The sequence below is a fragment of the Dendrobates tinctorius genome, unplaced genomic scaffold (genome assembly GCF_039654945.1).
Source record: "Dendrobates tinctorius isolate UK_male_01 unplaced genomic scaffold, ASM3965494v1 ptg000147l, whole genome shotgun sequence".
In the NCBI taxonomy this organism is placed as follows: domain Eukaryota; kingdom Metazoa; phylum Chordata; class Amphibia; order Anura; family Dendrobatidae; genus Dendrobates; species Dendrobates tinctorius.
The window spans coordinates 18920395-18938546 of NW_027361814.1; the positions used below are offsets into that span (position 1 = coordinate 18920395).

The 18152-nt window shown below is 43.5% G+C and overlaps 1 protein-coding gene across 1 annotated transcript in view; it reads left to right on the forward strand.

Annotated features, from left to right (window-relative positions):
* GABRP (gamma-aminobutyric acid type A receptor subunit pi) overlaps positions 1-18152 on the forward strand; it is a 135859-nt gene that overhangs the window by 104012 nt on the left and 13695 nt on the right. The window contains exons 4-9 of the mRNA XM_073546330.1: positions 8242-8309; positions 9360-9577; positions 10046-10128; positions 11480-11617; positions 15320-15472; positions 17818-18011. Coding sequence (XP_073402431.1) covers positions 8242-8309; positions 9360-9577; positions 10046-10128; positions 11480-11617; positions 15320-15472; positions 17818-18011 — 854 coding nt within the window. The remainder of the gene's footprint in view (positions 1-8241; positions 8310-9359; positions 9578-10045; positions 10129-11479; positions 11618-15319; positions 15473-17817; positions 18012-18152) is intronic.

The following is an 18152-nucleotide window of genomic DNA, read 5'->3' on the forward strand; positions in this document are numbered from 1 at the left end:
ACACAGCAGAAGTGGCGTTGGAGACAGGGGTTTCATGACAATGTTGTGGACTGATTTTTCAAGTACCGCTCACACAACTGGTAATACTGCATCGATGGAAAGTGACAGGAGACAGCAGTTGTCAACTATGGTTACAAACTACTTTTCCTCCCATATCGATGTTCTCCCACACAGGTCATTTCCCTTTGACTATTGGGCCGCTAAACTGGACACCTGGCCTGAATTGGCACAATATGCCTTACAGGAGCTCGCTTGCCCAGCTGCAAGTGTGCTATCGGAAAGAGTCTTCAGTGCAGCTGGATCAATCCTGACAGAAAAAAGGACCCGTCTGTCAACCCAAAATGTGGATGATCTAACCTTCATTAAAATGAACCACGCATGGGTTTCCAAGGATTTTGTCCCACCTTCCTCTGATGACACATAGGGTGACAGAAAAATGGCTTGCTTTGGTCCACCTCTTCCTGGGACTTGACCTATTTCACCTTTTGCATCAGCTGAATGTCCAACATCAACATATGCCACTTTCTAAAGATCCCTAACTGTGCTGCCCCCCCCCCCCATGGCCGGGGTCACCACCTAGCGCACGACACCGTGCGAGTGCCGTTGCCCTGGACAGGTGGGTAGGCCGACTCTTGGGCGCGGGCACTGGTACAGGGTCCTTCATAGTGCAATCAAGTGTCTCTGACGGTGGTGGTGCACACCCGCCGTCAGACACACCGCCGTACTATGAGGGGCCCAGTGCCAGTACCGACGCCCACGAGTGGGCCCCCCTTGCTTGGGCAGGGCCCCAGCATTTGCAATCTTTACCTCTCCCTGCTCCTCCGCTGTGTAGTCTGGGCCGTCAAATCCATACTGTGCCTGACACCGTCTGAGCCTGCCTCCTGATGTATAGACATATATTTTGAATGTGTACGCTATCCATACATGTTATCCGGGGAAACGGTACCCTTTCTAACCTTTGTGCAATCACGTGCAATCCATACTGGGCCTAACACCGTCTGAGCCTGCCTCCTGAGACATATATTTTGAATGTGTACGCTATCCACACATGTTATCCGGGGAAACGGTACCCTTTCTAACCTTTGTGCAATCACGTGCAATCCATACTGGGCCTAACACCGTCTGAGCCTGCCTCCTGAGACATATATTTTGAATGTGTACGCTATCCATACATGTTATCCGGGGATACGGTACCCTTTCTAACCTTTGTGCAGTCACGTGCAATCCATACTGGGCCTAACACCGTCTGAGCCTGCCTCCTGAGACATATATTTTGAATGTGTATGCTATCCATACATGTTATCTGGGGATACGGTACCCTTTCTAACCTTTGTGCAATCACATGCAATCCATACTGGGCCTAACACCGTCTGAGCCTGCCTCCTGAGACATATATTTTGAATGTGTACGCTATCCATACATGTTATCCGGGGATACGGTACCCTTTCTAACCTTTGTGCAATCACGTGCAATCCATACTGGGCCTAACACCGTCTGAGCCTGCCTCCTGAGACATATATTTTGAATGTGTACGCTATCCATACATGTTATCCGGGGAAACGGTACCCTTTCTAACCTTTGTGCAATCACGTGCAATCCATACTGGGCCTAACACCGTCTGAGCCTGCCTCCTGAGACATATATTTTGAATGTGTACGCTATCCATACATGTTATCCGGGGAAACGGTACCCTTTCTAACCTTTGTGCAATCACGTGCAATCCATACTGGGCCTAACACCGTCTGAGCCTGCCTCCTGAGACATATATTTTGAATGTGTACGCTATCCATACATGTTATCCGGGGAAACGGTACCCTTTCTAACCTTTGTGCAATCACGTGCAATCCATACTGGGCCTAACACCGTCTGAGCCTGCCTCCTGAGACATATATTTTGAATGTGTACGCTATCCATACATGTTATCCGGGGATACGGTACCCTTTCTAACCTTTGTGCAATCACGTGCAATCCATACTGGGCCTAACACCGTCTGAGCCTGCCTCCTGAGACATATATTTTGAATGTGTACGCTATCCATACATGTTATCCGGGGAAACGGTACCCTTTCTAACCTTTGTGCAATCACGTGCAATCCATACTGGGCCTAACACCGTCTGAGCCTGCCTCCTGAGACATATATTTTGAATGTGTACGCTATCCATACATGTTATCCGGGGATACGGTACCCTTTCTAACCTTTGTGCAATCACGTGCAATCCATACTGGGCCTAACACCGTCTGAGCCTGCCTCCTGAGACATATATTTTGAATGTGTACGCTATCCATACATGTTATCTGGGGATACGGTACCCTTTCTAACCTTTGTGCAGTCACGTGCAATCCATACTGGGCCTAACACCGTCTGAGCCTGCCTCCTGAGACATATATTTTGAATGTGTACGCTATCCATACATGTTATCCGGGGATACGGTACCCTTTCTAACCTTTGTGCAATCACGTGCAATCCATACTGGGCCTAACACCGTCTGAGCCTGCCTCCTGAGACATATATTTTGAATGTGTACGCTATCCATACATGTTATCCGGGGAAACGGTACCCTTTCTAACCTTTGTGCAATCACGTGCAATCCATACTGGGCCTAACACCGTCTGAGCCTGCCTCCTGATGTATAGACATATATTTTGAATGTGTACGCTATCCATACATGTTATCTGGGGATACGGTACCCTTTCTCACCTTTGTGCAATCACGTGTAATCCATACTGGGCGTGAGAACGGCTGGCGAGCTGTTAAACAAGCTACAGCACCTGTGGTTTGCACACGTAAGTTTTTCATTTTTTCAGGAATGACGGTTAGGCCTAATTCCGGAACTGCGGTTGACCTGCACTTACTGGGAAATCATTGTTCGCGGGTAATAATTGTAATCAGTGATCCCCATCACTAACGTTGTTCAGCGGGTTATGTGCACCTGTAAGCGACAAACGCTGGCCTTTTCAGTGTAGCACACATGCAGCCACGGACATGTAAGGGCATGACACACCAGTTATTGGCCAATCTCATGTGCCAGAGCCTCACGTGTCCCTCTAGTAAGCCGGACTCGGACCGCGGGGCATGACGGAGTTTCGTTCGTTAACGGAATTAAGCTTGCAATGTGTGCATCTGTTCTGTAGCTGGCATGGTTGAGGTTTCCCAGGTGGAGTCGAATTTAACCGTAGGCTCCACTCCTGGTGGTGCCCTTCTGGACATTCCTTTAAGGTTCAGCTTTGCAACCATACTGCCCACGTAAAACAAGCACTTTGCCTTCATGAACGCTGTTTGGAGGGTCATGACTCGTGGGAATAACGCCGCCCAATCAGTTAACCTGCTAGAGAGATCCTTCGTTGCTCCCAAGCATCACATCACACTCCCTAGGAAGAAGGTAATGCCACTGTGGCGACCGTACTCCTGGGAGCGACACAAGTGCACTGATGCCCAGCCACTGCTCGATGAATCTGCTGGTACATTGACCCAGACCACTACATTCCCCTCGCACGCTACATGACCTGAATCTGACCCTGATGAAACTCAGGTTACCCTTCCCATATACAGTTCCATCTTACACGGTGACAAAGAGGAAGCTGCAGATGAAAGTGCAGGTTCGGCCCACCCGCCATCAGACACACCACCTTACTATCAGGGGCCCTGTGCCAGTGCCGTCGCCAACGAGTGGGCCCCCCCTGCTTGCCCAGGATCACAGCACTTGCAAAGTTGAAATACTGTGCAGTGAGATGGAAGATGGGGACGACGAGGAATCCAGACAAGTACAGGGATTCCCTAGCGAGGAGACTTATTTGATTGTTTTCAATGTTGGGACAGCAATTTTTGGGGAGCACTATACACTGGAGAATGATAGATGGGGCCCACCATACACTGGAACATTCCAAAGGTGGACATCAGACACTGGAGCAGCATTTACAGGGCCCATTATACACTAGAGCATTAGAAATGGGGCCCATTATGTTTGGAGCATTATTTGGGCCCATAAGACAGTGGAGCTTCATCCATGGGGACCAACATATACTGTAGCATTATGTGGAGCTCATCATATACTGTTTCAAACATTATATGGGACCCATGATTCTGTATGGAGAAATAGATGGGCCTCGTCATGAGATGTAAAAAGTGAGGTATTTTTCATTGTACTATACCGCTATTTCTCTGCCGTATCGGAGCATGATGAGTTGTGGTATGTGTTAAAGGGGCGCTCTTTCGCCCAGGGCACATGAAAACCTGCAGCCAGCCCTCCCCCCCACAACTTTAGCCAAATAACCCCCATTTTTCAGTGCGTAACTTGTATTATGAAGTTAATTAAGGTTGACAAGCTTAAGTAAGAAGAATTGATGCTTTTGGCATTCAAATGGGCACTGTAAGTGTGTTTCCTGTCCTCCTCTCACTGCCGACTTTTATTCCCCATTGACTTACATTGGGTTTCGTGTTTCGGGACGACCCCGACTTTTCCCTATAATCGGACGATCTTGCTCGACCCGACTTTTGGAAAAGTCGGGTTTCACGAAACGAAACGCGACCCTAAAAAACCAAAAGTCGCTCAACTCTATTGCACATACAACAGCAACACACCTAGTGAAGGCAAGGTCACAAGTGGACAGAATGGAGGCAGCCACCTGTTCCTGAGGTAATAAATAGGGTGCAGGCTAATGATTTAAATAATTAGCTGGCCTCAAAACCGTTAAATGTCCATTTTGCAAGCCTGCGAGAAAATCTCGCAATACGGATTCCATACGGATGCTGGCATGCGCAAAATACGCGACCACACCTTGCTTACGATGACATACGGAGCACAATTTAGGGGTCATTCATCCGTATTACGCATGTAAACTACGGACCATATTTTGCGTCGGTTAGTGTGACCCCGGCCTAAAGTTGAGCTACGAGATTTCCAGGACATTGGTCCAGCAGAAATGCTGCTACTCTGTGGCTACTAGACCAGAGCCCTGTGAATCCCCTCCTACCTGCCATCCCCACAACCTCTTCTGATTAGTAGACCTGACACAATGTCATCTTTACGGCATGAAACAGGCACGAAGTTGCGTCAGGACAATAAGTCAGCAGAGGAGCCAGGAATGCCAGCAGGAATGTGGAGGTTCTCCGGACTCTGGTCTGGCAGCCATGAACTATCACTGTGGCCACTGGATCAGAGTCGAGCTGATCTTTTTCCTCAACTCTATAAATGGTTCTTTAGATATTCAAGTATTTAATTGGGCTTTCTTTTCATGTAATAATGGGAAGGCGTATCACTAGTATTGAGGGATGCAACACTTATCATTTTTCCCTGCATGGCTGAGACTCTGGCCGTTGGGCTCTTTAATGGGGCTTTCCTGCAGTTCTCTGCCCAGAAAGTGGTCGTACCTCAAAAGCAAGGAAAATCCAGTGAAGGAGATGGCAGATCTGCACCAGCGCTGCATCCACTCCATCTCACAATTGATGGGGGTTAAGAGGGTGTACCCCTGATAAAGTGATGGTGTATGTGATGGACAATTCCCTTAAAAGACAAGCACTTTATAAAAAGAAGTCATCTTAGTAATTAGCAGATCTCCACAGTGCTTACTTATGGGGGAAGCTGCATTCCGTTATACATTTTCAAAGCCAAAACCGTGTAATGGACTGGTGGGCCATGACCTCCAGAAAATATCTCCTAGAGGGTTTCCTGAGAAGGAGACCTCTACTAGGATGTCCGTATTCCCTATTACGGCACACGGACTATTGTCTGGATGGGTCGTCCCCTTTAATAATTGGGCTACTATATCAGTATTCCTCCACTGTACTGCAGTTCTGTAGTAAGACGGCACACAGCTTAAAACATATTTCTATCGTGTCTTCCACAAATTAAGAAAAAATAGTAATGAAAAGCCAACTGACAGGCACAGCTGCTCTTCTATTGGCAAGATGGCATGTGGTAATGTTTTTTTGCTGCTAGGAACAATCAGAGGATGCACTTATCACACTTGGCAAATACTAGACCAGATAAGGACATGAAGCAAAGGTCACTGATCTATATGTAATAAGCATTATCCAGAGTGCGGCATTGCCCTGCATCTCAGAACATAGACATTAAAGGTCAGTGCACAGTGGGGTCTTTTCTACCTATAACCAATGACTTGGTGATCATTTCACATGCACTAAAAACCTCCAATAGTGTCCTGTACAATGATTAATTCCATGAATGAGGACGGCCTCTACTATAGTTGGGGGAGACCTTACAAAAAGACAGGTCCTTCTGATTCATGAAGAGGCATATACCTTTTGTTTTTTTTTTCTTTATGGATCAGGAGCATCGGACAAGTGGTGTGCACCTCCCAACTGGAGTAAGATTATACAGTAATTTCGAAATATAGCGCAGCCGTGAGTTGCACCAAAATTCTTCAACTTTTCAAATCTTTTTCTGCAAAAATACTGGTGTAAAATCTTTGATGACTAGGGCCCATAGTAATGATTGCTTACGATGGGCAGCAAAGACAATATTAATAAATGAAGGCCATGTACCTGAAAAAAGTGACCATAGTTAGTCTGTATGCATTTGCATCTGATATTACTCCTGCGTATTTGTTATAATATTTAACTGTAAAGTTTTTACGTAAGAACTATATGGTCTTTTTACTGTAAATGGCAACAAAAATCCCATAAATATAAAGTGATAAGGAGACAAGGGACAACCCAACTCCAACACCATATGCACAAGCTCAAGAGCTAATATTAATGACAGGAGAAGCAGAAGAGCACGCAGTCAATTCTATATAAAAATATACAAAATTTTATTATTAAATAACAATAGTCCAAGACAAGTAACAAAGAAGTGCTCATGAATAAGTGTGGACAATACGTCCCATGGAACAACCCCTCACATTCCCCAAGGTGGAAAACCCGGTAAGCAACACACATGGAAAAAATATCCTGTCTCATATCATGATGCCATATCAGCATCTAAAGGGTAAATCGCTGCAGCAGCAGTGACCAAATAGTATACAGAAACTGCCTGCTAACAATAATGGTGAGAGTATGCTAAATGCTGGATAATTCCTAAAGCCGCAGAGGAGGTTCAGCAGTGAGGCCTCAGACGCGCGTTTCGCGACGTCCCCCGCCGCTTTCGTCGCGAAACGCGCATCCGAGGCCTCACTGCTGAACCTCCTCTCCCTCCCCTCACTGGTAAGTTGCTCCATGGGTATTTGTCTGCGGCTTTAGGACTTATCCAGCATTTAGCATACTCTCACCATCTCACCATTGTTTATTTTTATATAAAATTTACTGCGTGCTCTTCTACTTCTCCTGTCGTTAATTTTTACTGTAAATGTAGATACATTTTTTTAAAAAAAGGGAGACACTTTAAAAATGGATATCTTTTTAAAAAAAATACTAGAAAGTCATGCTAAATCATTCTTGTTATCTCGTTAATCAAGAGCTAAGACTAAAATTGGAACCGTTCATTCATCAAACTTTGCATAAATTAATAGTAAAGACAAGTATAAGAAACATTGTAGTATATCTTATTAGAAAATGTTTCTTATTTCTCCACTTATGAGCCACTTCTCCTCTCCATCTACCCCTGCCTCTTGAGCTCTTCATCCAGTGACATCTCATATTCTTCTTGCTGAAGACAACATGAGCCAGGAGTGTCAGGTTGCCCTATGAATATTGAAGTCCTATGGAGAAAGAGTGAGGGAGGAGGAGAGCAGAAAAAAAGTGAGAACACAGAAAGATTGTGCTGAGCATTCTAACAAGTCTTTTACCTCACCACAGAGCTGGATTCACATTTGCACTGTCCAGTACTGCTGTACAATTTTCTCCATGTCTCTACTACTTCTTTGTGTGCTGCCAAAGAGGAAAAGAGCAGGAATCCCTCTGTGTGTGCTCTGCATGGAAGATAGCATAGCAGCTAGTCTCCTCCAACCAGTGTAGAGTCAACTGCAAATAAGAGATAAAGTCTGCAAAAGTCTGTACACACATTGCTGCCTATTTGGAAAAGTTACTTGAAAGAATAGTTTTACTTTAGGATGAGTTTTGAGTAGGGCAGAATAAGGACATTCTTAATTTCCTTAGCTTTCCTTCTGAATAGACATATATCGTCCTTTGTGAGGGTCTGCTTGTTCAATAAGGCACAGAATAGCTAATTTTGTAAGATTTCTGTATTGTGCCCCTTCATTGCTCACTTACCACTGAGGAGAGGCAGGCAGCTGTTCACCTGCATGATTCTCTGTCTAATTCTCATTGTGATTAATTCCATACAGATGGCCCTGTGACTGTGGGGATGAGTTTGGACATTGCCAGCATTGATACAATATCAGAAATTAACATGGTAAGATATGAGCTATCATTCTACTTGGAATGGAAAGTTGAAATCTGTGGGTTATAAACACAGAACTTATTCCAGCTAATTGTTCCACCTGATTAGGTGTTTATGCCGGTCAGTAGAGTAACGTTATATTAATGTGTGCTTCGAGAACATGAAGACATGGACATGGAGCTGTAGAAATGTTCAGTGTCCTGTAAGTATAGGAAACACAACTGCGAAAAGTAGGCTATCGTGGTAACCTATGGTTTACTCTTTTTGGCCATTTTTTTCAATAAGCAGGGTTATCACAAAAATGTAGGAAGTAGAACTTTAGGGCCAGGCCAAACAGGGGCCGATTCAAAACGCACCGCATTAAAAATAATTATAACTGCCAGAAAATGACACAGGGGAGTATACTGCAGAAGGATTCATATGCCATCACTTTTTCACACAGACTGCTGCCACATGTCACCATCTTTATCACACAGACTGATCCCCATGTTTCCTTCTATCTCACACAGACTGCTCCCCATCCCAGGAAATGACCCCCACTTTGCCATATTTCTAGCACAGACTGCTCCCCATGTCACCTATCTTATGACAAGCTGTTTCATATATCACCTTTTTTTCTCTCCCTGCTGCTCCCCATGTCCATCTTTACCACACAGATTGCTCTTATGGTTCCAACACTCTCTTACATAGTTTGCTTCTCATGGTTCTCCCTATACAGACTGCCACCCGCCTTCTCACAAGCTGCTCCCTGTGTCACCTTTTTGTGTTTCCCAGACTGCTTCCTATGTCCCTTTTTTACCTATGGTTCCCATAAATTCTGACAGTTTACCTCCCATGGTTTCCCCCCTCCTTTACATAGACTGCTCCCCATGCCCCTCTTTCCCCTTTCCCGCACTTTTTACTTCTATTATTCCCCCTTCTATTGTAATGATGGACCTGTCTATTAGATGGAAATCCAGGTAGCTGAGTATCTGCATTTATTGGCTGATTACTTAGTTTCAATGGAATAATAATTAGATTCCATATTGTAAGACAATTTTGTACACTCTTTACATTTTCCAGGATTACACAGCCACCATATTCCTAAGACAGCGCTGGACGGATGAGCGACTCTGCTTTGAAGGCAACAAGAGTTTAAGTTTAGATGGTCGTCTGGTGGAATTGTTGTGGGTCCCGGACACATTCATAGTGGACTCCAAAAAGTCATTTCTTCATGACATCACTGTAGAAAATCGTCTTATACGAATTTATCCAAATGGGACTGTACTATACGCTTTAAGGTATGGGCGCCTTATGGTATGGACAAGGTATGGACAATGCTCTCCTTCACACACTCACTAACTAGCCTAATACTCTTCTATGGAACCATATACGTAGTGCGGAGTATAGTATGCTACAGTCTTACAAGAAATGTGAAGGTACAATACTGTTCTTGATATCCAAAGGGGTAAATATGTTTTCAGATTTAGCATTTCTACAAACTTTTAGACCTAAAACCAAATTTACAATGTGAAGTGAACAATCCAATAAAAAATTAACAAACTTTTTGGCATATATGCGATGATAAAACATGTGAAAATCCAACTGGACAATTCCTTTAACTGGCGTAAGCAAACAGTCAACATTGGACGACCGTTCTACTATTCTACCGTTCTACCATTCTACCGTTCTTAGATTTTATAAGAGGCATATATGGTAATATCTTTTTTTTCCCCGCATAATTTATTAGGAATTTTTTTTTCTTACAGGATAACGACGACAGTCGCATGCAGTATGGACCTAACAAAGTATCCTATGGATAAGCAAACATGCACCCTGCAACTCGAGAGCTGTGAGACACGTTTTCTTAAATTATCGTGATTGCAATATGTTCTAGCTTCTATTTAATGATGTTGATCAGTCAAGCCCTGGTCCGCCAACTAAAGGGGCAAAAGCATTTATAGATGCAAACCCCGCTTTGCTTTTGCTCTAAGAGCCCTGACTCTACTGATCGACACTGCTAGATGTGGCAATAGCATATAAAAAATGTTTAAAAGGATACCCTTTAAATGTTTAGAAAAAAAAATTTCAGAATAAACTTATCGGTCTTTCCCACTGAGGTGCCATATGACTCCTAAAAAGCAGAAGAAAAATAAAACTAAAGCCGAACTGATGGTATATTTGTAAGCATAGTTTTAGTGCTATACAGTAGTTTTCTGTGGTTTATATGTGTTTTTTGCTTGTTTTTTTTTTTTTTGCTGGCACAGCATGATCAGGGTAGTAACTATACGCTGTGCAGAGGTAGAGGTTGCATCTACGTCCTGGTACCTTGGGTAGACACAGAATGATGCCTGATAGTTGTACACTGCTCAAAAAAATAAAGGGAACACTCAAATAACACATCCTCGATCTTAATGAATGAAATATTCTCATTGAATAGTTTGTTCTGTACAAAGTTGAATGTGCTGATAACAAAATCACATAAAAATCATCAATGGAAATCAAATTTATTAACTAATGGAGGTCTGAAACAGGTCGGCCAGATTCATAAGTCGCCGACTTATGGAAAAGTCGGGTTTCGCCGAGCGAAACCCGACCACAGCGTGAAGTCAGCCATCCGGTCGGCAAAATGAGCGCCAAAGTCGGATTTCCCAGAATGCTTGCACGTGACTTTTTTCAGCCACTGAGCAAGGACGTACACTGTCAGTAACGAGATGACATGTGCGGAGAGGGAGAGATTTCGTGCACTTTAAAAATCTGTCCGGCATGTAGGTGTGTTTCCTGTCCTCCACTCCCTGCCGACTTTGCTTCCCCATTGACTTGCATTGGGTTTCGTGTTTCAGTCGGCCTCTGACTTTTCGCTCATCTCTAATCAGGAGGTATAGCACAATGCAGGGTTCTAAAACAGGATGCCCCCAAATTGTTAGTTTTTGAGGAATATGGGAATTTACTAAAACATACACGAGTGATCAGATAAAAATGGAGAAGCGGATTTCCTTCGCTGCTTGTTAAGAATTAAATGCAAAGATCAAAATTTCTTAATGTAGAAAATATTAATCAGTTTGTCAGGATTGATGACAGATTTTATTTTTAAGGAAGTTTTAAAACTTTTATTTCTGTGATTGAGCCATTAACATTCTATGAAAATATAACACCATGGAAACATTTACCAGTGTGTCTGTGTGATCTGATCTTATCTACAGGGGGCTATAACATAAATGACGTCATGTTCTACTGGACGAGAGGAAATGACTCCGTGCGAGGTCTGAATACCCTCCGCTTGGCGCAGTATACGGTAGAAGATCACTACACCTCTGTGTCTGAAGCCGTATATGAAACCGGTAGGATCAGCTGTCCGATTCACGCATCGGCAAACCTTTTACAACAAATGTCTTTTGAAAGTTGTAAGCGTTAGCAGCCTAAGGCATTGCCCTCTAGTGTCATCCGTACGTCCGTTTTTACCACCAGTTTGGTCATCAGTGTTATTCCAGTATGGGATAAAGAAAGAAATAAATGACAAAGCTTCTCCTATACTTTGCTATGTTAAACACATACAGCACACGAATGAGGCACGGATGGCATCTGTGTGCTGTATGTGTTTGTCGTGGACCCATAGACTTGTATTGGCCCTTATTATCCATGGTGCATGAAGAAAACGTATACTGCACATACTGGAGACACTGACATTGGAAGACGGTTTAAGGCCGGGCCGATGTTTCTGGCTTTGTATGAAGGTTTGTGCGCTCATCTGTATTCTGGACTCGCGCCAGAGCTGCCCTTACATTGCATGCATTGTTCTGATTTGTAAAATGGAGCGGAATACGGCTTGCTGAGATTTTTTTTCCATGTAGTCAGTGGAAACTGTCTTTCTGCACTGACACCGTCTCTGATAGGTTCATTATGTCTCTTCTACATCATAGTAATTTACATTATCCTGTGGCATCACTGTGATTTAGTATGGGGAAAATGGGGCGAGACTGGCATGTTGGCTAAAGTTACTGCTTTACTTTTCCCTTCTACTTTTTGCAGTTTCAGAGGGAAGAGACAGTAACTGCTTATGTTAACAGCTATTTAGCTCAATGATAAAGCATGCTTTGCATGCAGCTGCCACAAGGGGGAGCTCACTGTATACAGATTTAAGCAGCTCACAGTGATAACAATAGAAGCTTTATAAACTCCTAAGCAGTGTGCTCCTCCTAGTGGCAGACACAGGCCATGCAGGGAAAAGGAGCTTTTAGGCTATGTGCCCACGTTGCGTTTTTTTAAGCGTTTCCGCAGCGTTTGAGCCGGATCAGACGCTGCAGAAATGCTTAAACGAAGCTTCCAATTAAATTTAATGCATTTTTGGCTTCTTGTGCCAATGCATGCATTTGTAAACGCTTAGAAAATGCTTAGCGGCTAAAAACGCAGCATGCTCATTATTTTCTGCATAGCTGAGCGTTTTTAGCCATTTCCAATGTTCCCCGAAACCGCGCGGAAAAAACGCGTCAAAAACGCGCGGAAATAAATCGCGCGGTTTCTGGGAAGGTGTCCGGTTTTCTAAGCGTTTAAAAATGCTAATGTGGGCACATAGCCTGAAGTAATACTACTACTTTTATATTAAGATGTGTATACACATACGAACATGCATGATGTGTGACGCATAGTGACGTGCTATAGAAAAATAATGCAAAGCATTTCATAGAATTTTTTAAAAATCTTGGCATTGAAGTAACATAACACACTGTAGTCTTAGTTAAATGAAAAGTAGTGCTCTGCTGATTTCACTTACAAAGGGCTGAACTAAAAGATGACTTATGTAACCCACATCTGCTGCACTTCTGTTGCCTCCAGCACCCTAGACGGCTTCAAATGCACTCGGAGGAAATAATACTTTTTAACTGGTCTGTCTTGTAGCATATTAGGACAGGTTCAATAAGCAAGTTTATATTGTTTATATTGGTGCATCGGAAGTAAGAGTTTACAGATCACTCGACCAGGGGACTGATAGGAAGAGACAGTCAGGGGGGTGGCCCCGACACGAAGAACTGCAGAACAGACAGGGCCCAGGGGGTACCAAATTGACGACGACCTCGGACTGGTGAAGCGCTAACGGTAGATAGGCCTAGGGCAGCCCCAGCGAAAGAGCTGCGAGGAACGTCACTATGACAGAAGAAAGGTGCAGGTACCCGGGCCTGAATACGGAGAGCTGTGAAGGTGCTGCGGTGTATGGCTACGGTCGTCAGGAGGACGGCCAATAAACTCAGACCAGTTGTAACTGAAATCTGCCTCCGTCTCGTGTCTGTGTCATCTGGTGGCGGTAAGCAGTGGACCACCCCCCAATCTGGGCCCTACCTACACCAGTACAGCCATTAGAGATAAACATTAACAGGCCTTCACATCTACAGTGGGTACAGAAAGTATTCAGACCCCTTTAAACTTTTCACTTGTAGCCATTTGGTAAATTCAAAAAAGTTAATTTTTTTCTCATTAATGTACACTCTGCACCCCATCTTGACTGAAAAACACAGAAGTGTAGAAATTTTTGCTAATTTATTAAAAAAGAAAAACTGAAATATCACATGGTCATAAGTATTCAGACCCTTTGCTCAGTATTGAGTAGAAGCAACCTTTTAAGCTAGTGCACCTATGAGTCTTCTTGAGGATGAAGCAACAAGTTTTTCACACCTGGATTTGGGGATCCTCTGCCATTCTTCCTTGCAGATCCTTTCCAGTTCCGTCAGGTTAGATGGTGAACGTTGGTGGACAGCCATTTTCAGGTCTCTCCAGAGATGCTCAATTGGGTTTAGGTCTGGACTCTGGCTGGGCCAGTCAAGAATGGTCACAGTGTTATTCTGAAGCCACTCCTTTGTTATTTTAGCTGTGTGCTTAGGGTCATTGTCTTGTTGGAAGGTGAGCCTTCAGCCAAGGCTGAGGTCCAGAGCACTCTGGAAGAGGTTTTCATCCAGGATATCTCTGTACTTGTCCACATTCATCTTTCCTTCAATGGCAAACAATCGTCCTGTCCCTGCAGCTGAAAAACACCTCCATAGCATGATGCTGCCACCACCATGTTTCACTGTTGGGATTGTATTGGGCAGGTGATAAGCAGTGTAAGAAGATGAGCCAGGACAGAATCAGCGGTTCCCTGTACATTTTGGGGCCGGAACTATCGGGACTGTCACAACTCCTGCCGGGGGACAATTCTTCTGAGTGGGGAGGACCACAGGGGGTGTGGGGGAGATAAAAGGGGCTGAGCAACAGGAGAACAAGGAGAAGTTTGACTCTCTCCCCACTGCTCCGTCTGCGAACGCCTCATTCTCTAGTTCCCTGCAGATTGACTTACCAACTGACTGTGTCCTTACTGAGCAGTCCCCGGACGTTCCCATTCCAGTCAGGTCCTTCTCGCTCCCGTGAAAGATAATTTTACTCGATCTGTTCATAACGAGTATGTCAGAGGTTCTCACACTGCTGCTGCCTGCGAACGTGCATGCTGTTCGTGCTTCCTTCAACATAGGGAAATCAGGGAAAGGTCTTGATCAGCATGGCCAAAAGAAGATCTTGATTGTTTCTTACTCAGAAGGTTAATAGAACTCCAAAAGTATTATGCAGGACGGGTCATAGAACAAATTGCTGTCCTCACTGTATGGTGGATGTGGCAGACTTAATTCATATGTTCTAGTCATGTTCTCAGCTAACTGTACTGTGTGAAAGGTTAGGTAGATTAGTCATGGAGGTCTATAACATTTAAGTCCTACTTAGTCCTAAATCCTGTGTTTTGGGTCTTGTGGAAGATGTTGGCTCTTTCCCAGTGCAGTGGTCGAAATTTTGCAAGATCTTTGAGGAATATGTGACTTTTTGCTGTAAAAAGGTTAAAAGCAGGTAAAAGACAACAATAAAGAGTTTTCCTTCTTTTCAGCAAAATTCATAAACCACGCTCACCATTTTGAAGAAATTGCCACAAAAAAATTCAACAAATACCAGAAAATAAACAAAGGACTTAAAAAAAAACAGATTGTATCTCACACCCTGTAGATTTTAACACAGTTGTCTATTTTTCACAGGACGGTATCCAAAGCTGATTTTCCATTTTGATCTCAAGAGAAATATTTTATACTTCATTCTGGAGACGTACGTACCATCTATTCTTCTGGTTGTACTCTCCTGGGTGTCCTTTTGGATCAGTCAGTCTTCAGTACCTGCAAGAATTTGTATAGGTAACTAAACCTTTTTTTTCAGATTTGGGACAATTGTCAGAGCAATAACTTAAAGTCCAATTTTTAGTGCTAAAAGCTTGTCCTGATTAATTTTATAATGTATCTTTATAGAGGTCGAAAATCAGGCTGTCAGCAGCTGCCACTAGGGGGATCTCACAAGCTTACTATATATGCATTTATCAATTTCATTGGGAGCCCTTAGTGGTGGCTGCAGTCAGCTCCTCCTAGTGGTGGCTGCAGGCAGGCAGAAAATTATCATTTAGCTGCCTGGTATGGCCATACAAAGGATGCAGAGCTCTGAAACAAGGCTCCGTCCTTTTAAAAGAAAAATGATCCTCCAGAAAATAAATTGAGTTTTTGTACTGTAAAAATGCTAATTTATATTCTATCTATAGTTCTAGATATGGTAGAGATACAATATTGTAATAATATCTATTTACACATCAACATAGGAGCTAGAATGGGCAGAGACGGTTAACTTGTTTCAAAATTTAGATGAGGTCCTATAATTACTTGTTGATTCGTCACAATTCTTTTTGTGTTTTCTCATTTAAGACAAATTAAATGAAGATAATAATACCAAAGAATTTGTGTTTGCAATCATTTTCAGGAAGAAACTGAGTATTATCTGACAGAATTGCAGGGGTGTCAATCCTTTTGTCCACAACTGTGTATATATATATATATATATATATATAAAATATAATTTTTTTTTTAAACTATTTTTCATATTTTTATTTTACTTTTGGCATGCTTCAATAGCCTCCATGGGACAACTTGATCGGCTCTGCTACATAGAGATGCTCAGATCGCCTCTATGTAGCAGAATTACTGCATTGCTATGAGCGCCGACCACAAGGTGGCGCCCATAGCAATCCGGCATTGTCAACCATAGAGGTCTCAAGGAGACCTCTGGTTGCTATGCCGACGAACCGATGACCCCCGATCACGTGACGTGGGTCAGCGGTGCGCGTATTTCTGGCCCGATGGCCAGAAGCGCACGTTAAATGCCACTGTAAGAGTTTGATAGCGGCATTTAACTAGTTAATAGGCGCGGGTGGATCGCTATTCCACCTGCGCCTATTGCGGGCACATGTCAGCTGTTCAAAAACAGCTGACATGTCTCGGCTTTGATGCGGGCTCACAGCTGGAGCCTACATCAAAGTGGGGGTACTGCCATTGGACGTACCATCCCCTTCAATGGCAGTAAGAGGTTAAATTAGGTTTTGTGCTATTTTTTATATCACAAATCAATCTATGTTAAAATAAAAAATATAATACAAGTATTGCAATTTTCACACTGGCCAATAGGCCTAAATTAAGACTCCTACTTCCTGTTGGGCATATGGATCAGGGCAACAACAGATGACTCAGATCCTATCTCTTGTTGTCCGAGCTTCTACTCTGGGCATACTGTATATATAAATATAATGTCATTGTGTCTACTGTATATGGCTAAGGTTTTACCTTTCTTTGTAATCTTGTCTGTGATGGTAATCAGACTGCTGAAAAGTCTTCTGTAAAGATCAGGACATCTGAGTCTCTAGTAGGGTTGATCGAATAACTTCGGATAAGTGCTTATCCGAATAGCTATAACGGTAACCTTGATACCTGGAGTGCTCCCGATAATCAGCTGCATGTGTCGCGCCCAACAAACAGGCTCTCCATGCATGTGTTGTGACTGCCACACAGCCGTGACACATGCAGCTGTGGCGCTGAACAGCTGATTATCAGGAGCGCTCCAGGAGTCCAGGTTACTGATGCAGCTTTTCGGGAAGCGTTATAGGCTATATAGCTATTCGGATAAGCATGTTTCTGAAGCTATTCACTCAACCCTAGTTTCTAGTATACGGCTAGTGCCATTGTGAAGATTGCAAGATTTCTGTGGGTTTTTTTTAAACATAGACAGAGATATGGAACTTTGACAAAAAGTTATAAAGTGGAAGAAAAAACAATAATAGAGTTAGAAGTAACTGCTACAAATACAGATAAGTGACCTCTGGCTCGCTCCAGCAAACACTAGAGTGATCCGGCAGCACACAAACTGCTGTAGACCGATGGGAGCGGCAGCGATAGAAGATGAAGACGGCGTTGGGTAAGTATAAGACTAGGGTCAGAGATCTTAGATTAGAAGCACCAATCCAGTGCTACAATTAAAGAAAAACGTTGGAGTGGTGCTTTAAATTCACACAATAGGCATCCCCAGAATATGGCCTATCTGGTAATGGGAACTGATATACAGTACGGCAGCTCCCATTTATGTACATGTCAATGGTTTGTGCACTTCTTCTTCTTTGTACATTTTGTGCCTTAAAGTTGTATCCCTGTTGTGATGAATTTTGCAGGAGTGACCACAGTCCTGACCATGACAACACTAATGATGGGCGCCAGGACCTCTCTACCCAACGCAAACTGCTTTATCAAGGCAATTGATGTCTACCTTGGCATTTGCTTCAGTTTTATATTTGGAGCCCTTCTGGAATACGCAATCGCTCACTTCTGTACCCTTCATCGGTTAGACCATAAGAGCATGATAAAGGTATGGTACCCAAGATACAACCTACAAGAGATACATCTATTCCCACAGTACAGTATATACCTACAGCATAATAGCATGACTGTAAGAACTTGCTCACACCTAATTACTTTACAGTAAGTTTTTGCTCTTCACATGGATGCC